The sequence below is a fragment of the Cetorhinus maximus genome, chromosome 4, assembly GCF_964194155.1.
Source record: "Cetorhinus maximus chromosome 4, sCetMax3.hap1.1, whole genome shotgun sequence".
Taxonomy (NCBI): Eukaryota; Metazoa; Chordata; class Chondrichthyes; order Lamniformes; family Cetorhinidae; genus Cetorhinus; species Cetorhinus maximus.
The window spans coordinates 171221352-171237709 of NC_135882.1; the positions used below are offsets into that span (position 1 = coordinate 171221352).

The 16358-nt window shown below is 45.0% G+C and overlaps 1 protein-coding gene across 5 annotated transcripts in view; it reads right to left on the reverse strand.

Moving 5' to 3' along the window:
- Positions 1–13096, reverse strand: part of LOC144680035 (desmoglein-2-like) — a 78318-nt gene extending 65222 nt beyond the window's left edge. For all 5 annotated transcript variants that reach the window (XM_078541137.1, XM_078541136.1, XM_078541135.1 and 2 more), the window contains exon 1: positions 12907–13096. In XM_078541137.1, coding sequence (XP_078397263.1) covers positions 12907–12966 — 60 coding nt within the window. In that variant the 5' untranslated portion in view covers positions 12967–13096. The remainder of the gene's footprint in view (positions 1–12906) is intronic.
- Positions 13097–16358: the final 3262 nt, after the last annotated feature.

Below are 16358 nucleotides of genomic sequence, written 5' to 3' on the forward strand. Positions count from 1 at the left end.
TTTTGTTAAAGACAGAATATTTCTTTCCCTAGAGAGGATTAGGGAAGTGGATGGGTTTTTACAACAAGCAGCAGCAATGGTTTCATGGTCATCATTAGACTTTTAATTTATTGCATTCAACTTTAACCATGGTGGGATTTGAACTCACGCCCCCAGAAAATTACACTGGGTCTCTAGAATACTAGTCAGTGACAATACCATTGTGCCACTGCCTCTCTCTAAAAGGGTGCTACTCACTGAGGATTGCTCAGTATGGATACTTAATGGGGATTGAAGAATTATTGGCAAACTAATGTAACAAAGCAGTTTTTAACATTCTTGAGGATTAAATTTTTAAAAATTGAAACCATTTCTTATACAAGCAAGTACATGGAGTTGAGTAACATTTTTAGAATTATCCCCTGAGTTTGTAAATATGATAGCTACACATCAGATTCTTGTTTAATCTATAAACATGATGCATGCCAACACAGTGCTTACATCAGCCTCTTCACTGGAGGATAGAATAAAATCACAGGTTATGCAGCTTCTCCCACAATCCAATCATATACAATCAAACTGGAGGCCGCTCAGCCCTTCAAGTCCGTGCAGGCTCTTTGAGAGTGCTATTATCTCATTGAAGCATGCAAATTTTTTTTTACAGAGCTCGAAAGGGCAGATGCAGGAAGGGCGTCTCCCCTGGCTGAGTGAGGCAGGGTGGGGGAAGGGGAGGGTGTCTAGAACACAGGGATACAGTCTCAGGATGAGGGATCAGCCATTTAGGACTGAGACAAGGAGGAATTTCCTCACTCAGAGTGGCGAATCTTTGGAATTCTCTATCCCTGTGGAGGCTCAGTCACTGAGCATGGCTCAATACAAAAATCAATAAATTTCCAGATTTTCAAGATGTCAGGGGATGTGGAGATAGTGCATGAAAATGACATGTAGACATTATTTGTAGTATCTCAGGAAGTGGAATATTTAAGTTAAAAAAAAAGCCAGAGATGAGCCAGATTTTTCAACTTCTCTCTCTCATCCCTCTCAAGGTGCGTTGAGCTTAACCTGCCAGTGTACAATATGCAGTCTTTCAAACCCAAAGCTTTTCCTTTATTCTTTCATGGGTTCTGGGTGTCGCCAACAGGGGCAGCATTTGTTGCCCCTCCCTAATTGCCCTTGAATATACTTAAAGGCCCAGTTTCTATAGCCCTCTGCGGTAAAGAATTCCACAGACTACCGTCTGAGAGAAGAAATTCCTCCTCATCTCGGTTTTAAATGGGCGACCCCTTACTCTGAGATTATGCCCTCTGGTCCTAGACTCTCCCTCAAGGGGAAACAACGTCTCAGCACCTGCCCTGACAAGCCCCCTAAGAATCTTATATGTTTCAATAAGGTCACCCCTCATTCTTCTAAACTCCAATGAGAACAGGACCAACCTACTCAACATCTCCTCGTAAGAAAATCCCTCCCTACCCGGAATCAACCTAGTGAACCTTCTGTGGACTGCCTCCAATGCCATTATATCTTTCCTTAGATAAGGGGACCAAAACTGTTCACAGTGTGTTAGGTATGGTCTAACTAGTGCCTTGTATAGTTTTAGCAAGACTTCCCTATTTTTATACTCCATTCCATTTGTAATAAAGGCCAACATTCCGTTTGCCTTCCCTATTACCTGCTGAACTTGTATGCTAACGTTTTGGGATTCATGCATGAGGACCCCCAAATCCCTCTGTGCTGCAGCTTTCTTCAGTCTTTCTCTATTTAAGTAATATTCAGCTCCTCTATTCTTCCTGCCAAAGTGCATAACCTCATATTTTTCCACATTATATTCCATCTGCCAAGTTTTTTCCCCACTCACTTAACCTGTCTATATCCCTCTGGTAGACTCTTTGTGTCATCCTCACCACTTGCCTTCCCACCTATTTTTGTATCATCTGCAAACTTGGCGATAGTACATTCATTTCCCTCATCTAAGTCATTAATATATATTGTAAATAATTGAGGCTCCAGCACTGATCCCTGTGGCACTCCACTAGTTACAGGCTGCCATCCTGAAAATGCCCCCCTTATCCCAACTCTCTGGCTTCTATTAGTTAGCCAATCCTTTATCCATGCTAATATACTACCCCCAACACCATGGGCTCTTATCTTATTAAGTAGCCTTAGGTGCGGTACCTTTTTGAAAGCCTTTTGGAAATCTAAATATATTAGAACCATAGAACACTGCAGCACAGAAAAACAGGCCACTCGGCCCTTCTAGTCTGTGCCGAAATATTATTCCACTAGTCCCATTGACCTGCACCTCGTCCATAACCCTCCAGACCTCTCCCATCCATGTATCTATCTAATTTATTCTTAAAACTTAAGAGTGAGCCCACATTTACCACGTCAGATGGTAGCTCGTTCCACACTCCCAACACTCTCTGAGTGAAGAAGTTCCCCCTAATGTTCCCCCTAAACCTTTCCCCTTTCACCCTAAAGCCATGTCCTCTCGTGTTTATCTCTCCTAATCTAAGTGGAAAGAGCCTACTCGCATTTACTCTGTCTATACCCCTCATAATTTTGTAAACTTCTATCACATCTCCCCTCTTTCTTCTACGCTCCAAGGAATAAAGTCCCAACCTGTTTAATTTTTCCCTGTAACTCAACTCCTGAAGACCTGGCAACATCCTAATAAATCTTCTCTGCACTCTTTCAATCTTACTGATATCCTTCCTGTAGTTAGGCAACCAGAACTGCACAGAATACTCCAAAGTTGGCCTCACCAATGTCTTATACAACCTCACCATAACATCCCAACTCCTATACTCAATACTTTGATTTATGAAGGCCAGTATTACATCTACTGGTTCCCCTTTATCTATCCTGCTAGTTACCTCCTCAAAGAATTCTAATAAATTTGTCAGGCATGATTTCCCCTTCATGAAGCCATGCTGACTCTGCTTGATTATACTATGAAACTCTAAATGCTCTGCTATTACATCCTTTATAATAAACTCCAACACTTCCCCAATGACAGATGTTAAGCTAACTGGCCTATAGTTACCTGTTCGTTGTCTCCTTCCCTTTTTGAATAAAGGTATTACATTGGCAGTTTTCCGATCCTCTGCGACTTTTCCAGAATCTAAGAATTCTTGGAAGATTACTACCAGCGCATCTGCTATCTCTGTAGATACTTCCTTTAATATCCTAGGATGCAACCCATCAGGTCCAGGGGATTTATTGGCCTTTAGACCCATTAGTTTCCCTAGTACTTCTTCTCTAGTGATAGTTATTGTACTTATTTCCTCCCCCTCTTTTGCACTTTAATTATTTAGTATTGGAATGCTATTAGTGTCTTCTACCACGAAGACTGATGCAAAGTATTTATTCAACTCCTCTGCCATTTCCTGGTACCCGATTATTATTTCCCCAGCCTCATTCGGTAAAGGGCCTATGTTCACTTTGGTCTTTCTTCATTTTTATATATTTAAAGAAGCTCTTACTGTCTGTTTTTATACTACTTACTAGTTTACCCTCAAAGTTTATTTTCTCCCTCTTTATTATTGTTTTGATCATCTTCTGTTGGTTTTTAAAACTTTCCCAATCCTCTGGCTTAGCACTAATCTTTGCCACATTGTAAGTTTTTTCTTTTAATTTGATACTATCCTTAGCTTCCTTGGTTAACCATGGTTGGTTTATCGCCTTCCTTGAATCGTTCTTTCTCACTAGGATATATCTTTGTCCTGAGTCATGAACTATTTTCTTAAATGCCTGCCATTGTTCAACAACCATCTTTTCTGCTAAACTCCTTTCCCATTCCACTCCAGCCAACTCTGCCCTCATTCCTTTGTATTTACCCTTATTTAAGTTTCTGACCCAAGTTTCTTGCTCTCAGACTGAATGCTAAATTCTACCATGTTATGGTAGTTAAGTGACATTACCACAATGTCACCATTTCCCTCTAAATGGCCCCCTCCTGTTTGTATTTAATCTTTCAAAACCCTTTATAACTTTGACCATGTGTATTAATTTTCCCCTTAACCTCTACTCTCATGGCTAACAAGCCTGTTTCTCTATTCCGAATTCTGTTCTCCCCATAATTCCAGTTATATTGTACAGTGGACACTATTTGGGGCTGCAAGGACTTAAATGGAAAATATTACCTGACGATGAGTTAATACAGCACAGAGAACGTAAGAATTGAACGCAATGTAATCTTATGTCATGACTCATTGTTTAAAGGCAATATGCAAATCTACTGCATATGAGAAAGCATTGAGAGGACATGCAGCAAGAACAAGATGTGACAATCTGACCCAGGCAGCAGACAGAAGCTGTTACTTGACTCCACGTGCTCTCGGACATGAGTCTATTGCTTCACAGCTTCGGAGGTCCTTTTAAAATCAAATTATTTATTATGTCTACTGCATTCACGGTCCTGTTAATCTTTCAAAGGATTCAATTAGGTTGGTCAAGCATAACCCTTCCTCTTTCAAAATAGGTGTTGACTACTCTATTATCATTTCCATTTCTAGTTGTTGTTCTATGAGGTAATGATTCATTATCTTCCCTCCCACTGACCTTAAACGCAATTGGTCTATCGTGTCCTGGACTTGTTCAAACTCCCTTTTCAAAGATGTGCCATATGGCATTTTTTATATCCACCCGTGAGGGCAAACGGAGCCTCGATTTAATGTCTCATCTGAAAGATGGCATCTCCGACAGTGCAGCACCGCCTCAGTATTGCAGTGTCAGCCTAGATTACATGTTTAATTAACTGGAGTGGGACTTGTACCCACAGCTGATGCCTGTGGTGGTGCGCTGCCCTGTTTCATCTCCGGACAGACATTTGTCAAATTGCTTAGCAAAGAGGCTCCAAGGTTTAGGCCAACAGTCATCGGGAAATGTTACCCAGAGCCAGGTTTGCAAAGCTGCTGAAGTTTCCAGGGTCCAACTGAAGTTGAACACCATACCTGCTCTAAGCAGCACCCTATAACTGAATCTTCTTGGTTCTATTTTCTTGTGATAACCAGCATAGCATCAGCCTTTTAAATTGTTTTCTTCTTGCATAGAATCAGAGAAATCAGCAGCGCAGAAAGAGGCCATTCAGGCCATCATGGCTGTACTGGCTCTTTGCAAGAGTAGTCGCGCTTAGCCCCACATCCCACTTTTTGTTTGTAACCCCATATGTTCCTCATCTTCGTGTAGCTGTCTAACTCACTTTTAAAGTTATTTATGGAATCACCTTCCATCAGCTTTGCAGGGCGAATTCCAGATCCAACAGCTCTCTGAATAAATTTCTCCTCATCTCCGCTCTCAGACTTTTACTAAGGATTTTAAATCTATGATCTGTGGATATATTGAATATTCCCGACTTACCAGAGGGAATATTTTTTCTCTACCTACCCTACCCAACCTCTCATCATCTTGGAAACCTCCATTAGGTCCTATTGGGTTCTCAATTAAAACCTCGGAACCTACTCTGATTCAAAGAGAACAATCCCACCTTTTCCAACCTCTCCTGATAACTGGAGTCCCTCATCCCTGGTTAGTTCCTGGTAAACCTCCTGTGTCCCCTTTCTAAGGCCTTTACATCTTTCCTGAAGTTGGTGCCTGGAATTTTCAACATTATTCCAGCTGAGGCCTCACCGGTGGTTTATAAGATTCTGGCATCCTTCCATCTATGAGAGGTGATGAACACTCAGCAAACAATGCATTTAGGTGAGATGTCTTCATGTGGCGCACCTTTGCTGAGGGCTGTGAGGGATAATCCTTGAGAGTCAGGTTCTACCACAAGTGAGACACATGAAGTGACATTGTGGGCTGTTGTTCTTGGCATTGGTGCCTATTGCCAAACCGCTGTAGTCACTGGTCGTGGTGTTGGTGCATGCCAGCCCACAGGAGGTGTTGCCATTTGCCTCTGTCACCAGCTAGTGACTCCCAGGTGCGATAGTTGATGTTCAGAGCCTTTGTGTCACGACGCTTGCGAGCAGAGCGTGGGACGCGCCACGGATAGTCTCGCTCCAGCTAACCTCGCGACACAGAAAGTCCTTGGGTATGCGACCGTCCATCCTGAGAATGTACCCAATCCACTGAAGCTGCCTCTGTTTGAATAGTGCCTACACACCTGGGAGCTCTACCTTTGAGAGGACCGCCACATTCGTGGCTTTGCCCTGCCAGGGTACACCCATAAGTGCCGCAGACAGTTCGAGCACTATAGATTTATATTTAACTCGTGATGTTAGCTAGCTTTTAATAAATTGCATCTCAGTACCTCCAAGTTCCTCTGGTCAGGTAATCCCCCAGTGTTTCCCCATTTAAGTTATAGGATTGAAAAGCTAAGAAGTCATCTTAGGCATATATAGAAACTTGGTTGGACTACACTTGGAGTGCTGTGAACATTTCTGGTCTCTATTACTAAAATTATATAGAGGCACTGGAGATGGTGCAAAAAAGATTGACTAGAATGATACCAAAACTGAACGAGAAAATCCATCACGAAAGATTGAATCTATCCAGGAATGGGAAGATTGAAGGAGTGACCTGATAGAGGTCCTGAAAGGGTTTGACAGTATAGATGTGGAGAAAATTGTTCTACTCGTGGGAGAGACCAATACAAGGGACCACCAATATAAGATAGTCATTAATACGGGAAATAATGAATTCAAGAGAAGCTTCTTTAGTCAGAGTGGTTGGAATATGGAACCCCCTACAACAGGGAGTGGTTGAGGGCAACTTCAACAGCACCTTCCAAACCCGCGACCTCTACCACCTAAAAGGACAAGGGCCGCAGATACATAGGAACACCACCACCTGCATTTTTTCCTGCCTGTCACACACCATCCTGACCTGGAAATATATTGATTGTCCCTTCGCTGTCGCTGGGTGAAAATCCTGGAACTCCCACCCTAACAGCACTGTGGGTGTACCCACACCACATGGACTGCGGCAGTTCAAGAAGGCAGCTCACCACTACCTTCTCAAGGGGCAACTAGGGATGGGCAATAAATCCTGACCTAGCCAGCGACGCCCACATCCTACGAAAGAATTCAAAAAGCTGGATTAACTCATGAAGTAGAAAGGAACAGAAGGATATGTTGATGGGGTGAAATGAAGTGGGGTGGGTGGGGCCTCATGTGGAGTTTTAACGCCAGTATTGACCAGGGGGAGGCGGTGGCGTGGTGGTATTGCCACTGGACTAATCCAGAGACCCAGGTAATTCTCATGGAAACAAAAACAGAAAATGCTGGAAAAACTCAGCAGGTCTGACAGCATCTGTGGAGAGAAAGGCAGAGTTAATGTTTCGATGTCCTTATGACTCTTCTTCAGAGGGTCTCTGGGGACCTGGGTTCGAATCCCGCTATGGCAGATGGTGGAATTTGAATTCAATAAAAATCTGGAATTAAAAGTCTAAAGATGACCATGAAACCATTGCCGATTGTCATAAAACCCAACTGGTTCACTAATGGAAATCTGCTGTCCTTACCCGGTCTGGCCTACATGTGACTCCAGACCCACAGCAACGCGGTTGACTCTTAAATGCCCTCCGAACAAGGGCAATTAGGGATGGGCAATAAATGTTGGCCCAGCCAGCGAGGCGCACATCCCATGAATGAATAAAAAAAGAAAGCTGGGCTGCACGGCTAGTTTCTGTGCTGGTAACAGTTTTGTTTTATTTGTTCATGGGATGTGGGCGTTGCTGGCAAGGCCAGCATTTGTTGCCCATCCGTAACTGCCCTTGAACTGAGTGGTTTGCTCGGCCATTTCAGAGGGGCAGTGAAGAGTCAACCACATTGCTGTGGGTCTGGACTCACATGTAGGCCAGACCAGGTAAGGACGGCAGATTTCCTTCCCTAAACGACACTGGTGAACCAGATGGGTTTTTACAACAATTGACAATGGTTTCACGGTCACCAGAGATTAGCATTTAATTCCAGATTTTATAAACTGAATTGAAATTCTACCAGTCGCTGTGGCGGGCTTTAAACCTGTGTCGCCAGAGCATTAGCCTCTGGATTGCTAGTCCAGGGACATTATGAATGCACCACCCTTTGCCCTGCTTTGTAACCATGGAAAATGAGACCAACACAGTAACTTGCCTGTTCTGTAGTGTTAGCTATAAGGTAGTATTGTCCACTTAAAAAAAAGGAACTCACAAAAACTTGTGAACAGCTTCGGGAGAAGCTTCAGTTGTGAAAATGCTGAAAGGATAAGTCATAAAATGTAGCCGTAGAGACTGGAAAATTGCAGCTATGAGGAGAGATTGGATAGGCTCGAGTTGTTTTCCTTAGAACAGGGGAAGCTGAGGGGTGTGCTAATTGAGGTGTACAAAGTTATGAGGGACCTAGATAGGGTAGACAGGAAAGACTTGTTTCCCCTCGCTGAGGGCTCAATTAACAGAGAGCATAGATTTAAGGTGATTGGTAGAAGGATTAGAGGGGACATGAGGAAAACCTTTTTCACCCAGAGGGTGGTGGGTGTCTGGAATTCACAGCCTAAGTTGGTGGTGGAGGCAGAAACCCTCAACTCATTTAAAAAGTACCTGGATCTGCACCTGAAGTGCTGTAACCTGCAAGGCTACAGACCAGGCGCTGGAAAGTGGGATTAAAAATGAGCGGCTAGCTTTTTTTTCCGGCCAATGTAGACACGATGGGCTGAATGGCCTCTTTTTGAGCCATAACTTTTCTATGGCTCGTTGGTTCTAGACACACCACATGGAAAAATCAAACTTCAAAGTGGCTGTTGAAAGTGTCCTCTGATATCAGATAGCAACTCGTTCCGAAATAACACTTGAATAAAGTTACTGAAAGGAAAACAGTCCAAGTGATCTATTCACATAGAAAAAGCTTGTGTAGAGTTAACAGCACAGAAACAGACCCAACTATTCTGTGCTGGTGTTTTTACCCTACGCCACTCTCCTCCCATTTCACTTCCTGAATCTCACCCTCTCACCACAACATTGAAAGTTCATAAATCATTTACAAAGCAGTTCGGCAACCTGGCTGTTCCACCCTTTGATGCCAAATCAACATTCTACAATAAAACCAGCTCAGATAGCTTACTCACAACTTAATATTCTAGCTGGTTAATCAACGTTCTTCTCAGGGACAAACCCTGCTGTGCCTCCCTTCTCGAATATTCGGTAAAATAATTAAATTAAGCGGCAGCGCCCATTGTCCCTCACGTCCGCTCCATTCTGCGCCCTTTTTGGAGAAGATCCTTCTCAATGCCAGTCACTGAATTATCTAAATCTTCTGCTTCCCGAGTACCTTGGAAAATTAGCTTGGATGCAGTTTGGACATTGATTTTTATTTCCCCCCAGCAATCACTGGACGTATAAAACGCTGGTGGCTGATATGTGGGCATTATTTGCTGTACCTCAATGAATGGGATTTTTAAAATAAAAAAGCCACACAACTCAGTTTTCAACTTCTCTCTCATGTCCCTCTCAAGGTGCATTGAAACTAACCTGCCCAGGGTACAACATGCAGTCTGTGGTTTACAGTTAGTGGGGCCCTCTACACCTATCGATCAATGCTTCTTCATCTGTAAAAACATGCCTGTATGAAAGATTGCCTGGTTGAAATCCAAGTTTACCTGTTGTCTGAATGATGGGTGAAGATGGTTAAATATTGCGACGCAGGGTGGGCAAATATGGAACTTGCTGATGAGAAAAGTCAAAAACCAAGGACGAATTATACATAGAGAGCGGGAGGGAGAGAGAAGGATGTCTGCAGGTAGGAGAGGGAAGCTGACGAGATGTCCACTCGAACATCACCATGTCAGTGAGGGAGGCGATGGTGTAGTGGTATTGTCACTGACCAGAGACCCAGGCTAAGGCTCTGGGGACCTGGGTTCAAATCCTGCCAGGCCAGATGGTGAAATTTGTAGTTCAATAAACAAAAAAAAATCTGGAATTAAAAGTTTGATGATGACCATGAAACCATTGTAGCAAAATGCCCTTAGGGATTCCATCCCTAAAGGGAGGGAATCTGCCATCCTTACCTGGTCTGGCCTACATGTGAGTCCAGGCCTACAGCAATGTGGTTGAATCTTAAATGTCCCCTGAACAATGGTAATTAGGGATGGGCAATAAATGCTGGCCTAGCCAGAGATGACCACATCCCTTAATGAATAAATAATTTTAAAAAAAAAATCTGTTGGTATAATTTTGTTCAGAGGCGGAGACATCAGATTGGAACCCTGCTCCGGTGCCAAGAGTTTACTGAGGCCAAACAGCACTGACAGCACCTCTGTTACCTAGGAGACCCAAGAAACATTGCACTTTACTGAGATCTCATCGCTCACTGGAAAATCTTGTAACAATGTCGCTCAGTGGAAGAGCGTGAGCTGCTGTTGTGGTTTCAGGCTGGGCCTGTGTTACAATCATTTAAATTAAAATCAAATTAAAGTTTGGCCCGAGGTCCATGCTTCAACCTCTGGCCAAACTGGCCGAGGTTTTGCTGAAACTCCTCTTCCCATCCAAGCTTGCTGATCATTAACATCCCTGCACGGTCCGTTTTCCAATCCAGTCCTTGGCGTCTCTGCGCTGGACACCATTTCTGCAGTGAGAGCCAAGGAATGATTCTGAAGATGTGATAAATGAAACCATCCTATTGCATGTAGCTCAGGCTAATCTGTCTCTATTTATTTCCTGTCATTGAGTCTAACTTGGCATTATTGAGGTAAGGAGCTGGCCGTAAGCATGTGTGTGTGTATGTGTGTGGACTACAATTCCTCCTGTCCCAGCATGGTGGGCTGGTATTTTTAAAACTACCTCATAGCCATAACCAAAATTTAAAGACTTGCAATGATATAGCGCCTCTCATGGTCACCAGAAGTCCCAAAGCTGTACCAGCCAATGAAGTACTTTGGAAGTGGGAATGTGGGAACCGTCACAGCCAGTTTGCACCCAGTAAGCTCCCACAAACAACGTGATGGTGACCAGAATCAGTTTTGTGTGATGTTGATGCAGCTTCAGCTCACGCATCCAGTTTGTATGGCTTGAAACTCCTTCACTTTGGCCCCCATCGTTTGGTGGCCCCGTGCCAGGACACAGTGTGTGTCATTGTAAACCCACTCCTTGGATGACGGGAATTCATTGGGATTTGTTGCCCATCCCTAATTCCCTAGAACCGAGCGGCTTGCTGGGCTATGAGTCAGCCGCATTGCTGTGGGTCTGGAGTCACACGTAGGCCAGACCAGGTAAGGACTGCAGGTTTCCTTCCCTAAAGGACGTTAGTGAATCAGATGGGTTTTTTAAAAAAAAAATTGGTTATTATTACTGAGACTAGCTTCATATTCCAGGTTTATTAATTGAATCAATTATTAATTTCAGCTGCAGTGATGGGATTTGAACCCATGTGCCCAGAGCATTAGCCTGGGCCTCTGGGTTATTAGGCCATTGATATTACCACTACGCCACCATGGTTTAATCGATAATAGCTCCTAATTTACCTAGGAGTAGATTTGTTTATTTGTCTCCACCACCTCAGCCGCAATATGGCTGAGCAAGGTTCCCGACTGCTTGGGAACCACCTGATTCTCATTTCAAATGAAGAAAACGGATCTCAAATTGCCCTAATACGAAAGCTCAACAATTTCAGATATTAAAAAAAAAAAATTGGATAATTATCCGAAGTTGTCCTTTCCCCTTACCCCTCTCCCCGCCTCTGCACTGGCTTAAACCCCTGTTACATCTCCAACCTTCCCCAGTTTTGATGAAAGGGGGTCAGACCTCCCCCTCCCCCCCCCGCCTTCCAGCATCTGCAGCATTTTCCTTTCATTTTTATTTCTGACGAAAGGCCATCGACCTGAAACATTAAGCCCTGTTTCTCTCGCCCGCAGATGCAGTCTTGTCCTGTGGAGTGTTTCCAGCACTCCTTACACTGTTGCTTCAATGCGTATTGAAACCATGACTCAATGAAGTCTCCTATTTCAACTTATTATTTCGCCGTTTCTGGAGACTGGACTCTGTGATGACTGCAGAGCTCACACGCCCTTCCTTTTGTGGTGCAGTCAGCAAAGCATAGAATTGCCGAATCAACAATCCCACTTTATCTTGCCCAGTGAGCAGGCCGCCAACTTTGTCTGGACATATTCCTGATCAACCCCACCCCCCCTCCGATATTTTTTTATAACTACAGGGATCCCATATCCAGGAAGCTTGGGACCGGACGTGTATCGGAGATGGGGATTTTCTGGATTTTGGGTCCTGGGACAGGTGGGTGGGGGGGTGGGATGGAGGGGGCGGGAGGATAAGATAATTTAAAGTAGGGCCGATTTCTCCACGGGGCTGGACCTAGCGGGATGGGAAAAGGAAGGGATGAGGAGTGATCCAGGTTGGCTCCCGCTTTTAATCCTGGACCCAAAGAGCAGGGAATCTTCTTTACCTCCTTTGAGCTAGCTGTTTAAAAGCCCAACTTCTTTGGCACATTTTTTTGGGTCACCCATCCTAAACACTGGGGTTCAGTGTCAATTTTTTTAAAAAAAAACCTGATGATGCTACTTTGGTGCTACATGAATGCACGTTGCTGAATTCCCTAAAAAAAACAATCGTTGAATTCAGGCTAAGATTTTATTTTAGAAAGCAAACACTTGTGATGAAAGTGGATGGGATGGGCCTGGAATCGACACCTTGTGACAAAGCACCATCAACCCCTGACCAGGATATCGGCAGAGATAAAAAAGCAAAACAACAAAAAAAACTGTGGAGGCTGGAAATCCCAAAACAAAAACAAAAACATCTGGAAAAACTCAGCAGGTCTGGCAGAATCGGTGGAGAGGAGAAGAGTTGACGTTTCGAGTCCTCCACAAAGGGGGTTGGGGGGGGGGAATAAGAGCTGAAGATTTCAACAATGCATCTGATCACATTAAAACTCCAAAACTATTTTTCTCATTGTCAAAGTGAATCTCTCTGAAACAGCCATTCGGGAAAGTTGTGCTTACCAGCAGGAGGAGGGACATTAAAATCAGTCCAGCTCCCGAGGTCCCAGTCCGGCTCGGCATCTTCTTTCCTCCGCTGATCCTGTGATAATCCACCTCTGGCCGGGCAGCTGGGTCCCGCTCCCCTCGGATCCCGGTGTGGAGTCCAGTCCGGGCGCACTCGAAACTCACCTGGAGCAGCCGGACGGTGACGTCAGAAAGGCAGGTAACTGATCAACTCCGCCCACCCTCCCCGGTCTGGGGAGGGAGAAAGGGGAGGGATAGGGAGGGAGAAAGGGGAGGGATAGGGAGGGAGAAAGGGGAGGGAGGGAGGGATCAGGGGAGGGAGGGATCGAGAGGGGGGTGGGGGCGGATAGAGGGACTGAAAGGGAGGGATCGAGGGAGAGTTGGAGGGACCGAAAGAGGAATCAAGGGAAGGGAAGGGGAGATCGAGAGAGGGAGGGATCGAGAGAGGAATCGAGTGAAGGGAGGGAAGAGAGAGAGAGATCGAGGGAGGGGAGGGAGAGATGGAGGGAGGGGAGGGGGACATCGAGAGAGGGAGGGATCGATGGAGAGATAGAGGGATCGAGAGAGGAATCAAGGGAGAGATCGAGAGAGGGAGGGATCAAGGGATCGAGAGAGGAATCGAGGGAAGGGAGGGGAGCGAGAGGGAGAGATCGAAGGAGAAGAGGGAGAGATGGAGGGAGGTAGGGGAGGGGGAGATCGAGAGAGGGAGGGATCGCGGAAGATCGAGAGGGGGAAGAATCGAGGGAGGGATCAAGGGATGGGAGAGGGATGAGGAGGAAGAATCGAGGGAGGGATGGGAGAGGGATAGAGGAATGGAGAGAAGGAGGCAGAGGTCGAGAGAGGGAGTGAGGGATAGGAGAAGGGAGGGATAGGAGGGCGGGAGTGATCGATGGAGGAATCAAGGGACATGAGGGAAGGAGAGATGGAGGGACAAAGAGATCGAGGGAGTGATGGAGGGATAGAGGGATTGAGGGAGGGATCAAGGGGAGGAGGGAGGGATCGAGGAAGACAGGGAGGGATTGAGGGATCAAGGGAGGGAGGGATCGAAGGACAGAAGGAGGGATTGTGGGAGTCATAGAGGTCTACAGCACAGAAAAAGGCCCTTCGGCCCATCGGGTCTGCGCCGGTCAAACAAGTACCTAACTATTCTAATCCCATTTTCCAGCACTAGGCCCATAGCCTTGTATGCCATGGCAGCGCAAGTGCACATCCAAATACTTCTTAAATGTTGTGAGGGTATCTGCCTCTACCACCCTTTCAGGCAGTGAGTTCCAGATTCCCACCACCCTCTGGGTGAAAAAATTCTTCCTCACATCCCCTCTAAACCTCCTGCCCTTTACTTTAAATCTATGCCCCTTGGTTATTGATCCCTCCACCAAGGGGAAAAGTTCCTTCCTGTCTACCCTATCTATGCCCCTCATAATTTTATACACCTCAATCATGTACCCCCTCATTCTCCTCTGCTCCAGGGAAAATAGTCCCAGTCTATCCAATCTCTCCTCATAACTGAAACTCTCCAGCCCAGGCAACATCCTGGTAAATCTCCTCTGCACTCTCTTCAGTGCAATCACATCCTTCCTATAATGCGGATTCCAGAACTGCACGCAATACTCTAGCTGTGGCCTAACCAGCGTTTTATACAGTTGCAGCCCATATACCTTCTCAACCACCTTATTTACCTATCCCCTACCTTAAGGGACCGGTGGACATGCACACCAAGGTCCCGCTGATCCTCGGTACTTCCCCCACTATTACTACTCTATTATTTTTACCCTTCTCTGAAATTTGCCTACATAGCTGCTCTCCTATTTCTCTCTGACTGTTTGGGGGCCTATAGTGCACTCCCAGCAATGTGATTGCTCCTTTTCAGTTCTACCCATATGGCTTCATTTGAGGAGCCTTCTAAGATGTCATCCCTTCTTACTGCTGTAATTGATTCCTTGATCAATATTGCAATACCCCCTCCTCTTTTACCTCCTTCCCATCGTTTATTCCCGTGCCATGTTTGTCCTGCCCAAGTACATCACCTCACACTTATCCAAATTAAATTCCATTTGCCACTGATCAGCCCATCTGATCAGCCCGTCTATATCCTTCTGTAATCTAAGACTATCCTCCTCACTATTTACCACCCCACCAATTTTCATGTCAATCCGCGAATTTACAGATCAACCCTCCTACATTCAAGTCTAAATCCTTTATATATACCACAAACAGCAAGGAACCCAACACCGATCCCTATGGAACCCCACTGTACACAGGTATCTAGTCACAAAAACACACCTCGACCATCACCCTCTGCTTCCTGCCACTCAGCCAATTCTGGATTCAATTTGCTGAATTGCCTTGGATCTCATGGGCTCTTACCTTCATTATTAATCTCCCATGTGGGACCTTATCAAAAGCCTTGCTGAAGTCCAAGTAGACTACGTCAAATGCATTGCTTTCATCTACACACCTGGTCACCTTTTTGAAAAATTCAATCACATTCTGTACTCCTCTAGGGCTTCGGCTGTTTTGAACCCTCGGTATCTGCCATAAGCCTCCCTTTTTCTCTTTATCCATTCCTGTATACCCCTTGACTTGTTGGGATTTGTTGGTCCCACCCTTTATTTTTACTGGAATATGCTGGCCCTGTACTCTCCCTATTTCCTTCTTGAATGAGTCCCACTGCTCTGACACAGATTTACCTAAAAGTAGCTGCTCCCAGATCACTCTGGTCAAATCATATCTAATCTTATTAAAATCGACCTTCCCCCAATTTAGAACTCTGATTTCTGGCCCATCCTTGTCCTTTTCCATAACAACCTTGAATCTAACGGAGTTATGATCACTATCTGCAAAATGCTCCCCCGCTGATACCTCTATCACTTGCCTGGCTTCATTCCCTAAAATTAAGTCTAGGACCTTCTACATACTGACTTTAAATGCATCCAGGAGAGATTGTTAAGAATTCTGCTCCCTCTAAACCTATCACACTATGACTAACCCAGTTAATGTTGGGGAAGTTGAAATCCCCCACTATTACTACTCTATTATTTTTACGCTTCTCTAAAATGTGCCTACATATCTGCTCTTCTATTTCTCTCTGACTGTTTGGGGGCCTATAGTACACTCCCAGCAATGTGATTGCTCCTTTTCAGTTCTACCCATATGGCTTCATTTGAGGAGCCTTCTAAGGTGTCATCCCTCCTTACTGCTGTAATTGATTCCTTGATCAATATTGCAATACCCCCTCCTCTTTTACCTCCTTCCCAGACTCACCTGAAGATCCTGGAATATTGAGCTGCCAATCCTGCCCCTCTCTCAACCATGTCTCTGTGACAGCAATGACATCATACTTCCATGTGTTAATTTGTGCCCTCAACTCATCTGCCTTATTCGTCAGATTCCTTGCATTAAAATAAATACCATCCAACCTTGTCAAACTCCCTTGTGCCTTAACTGGC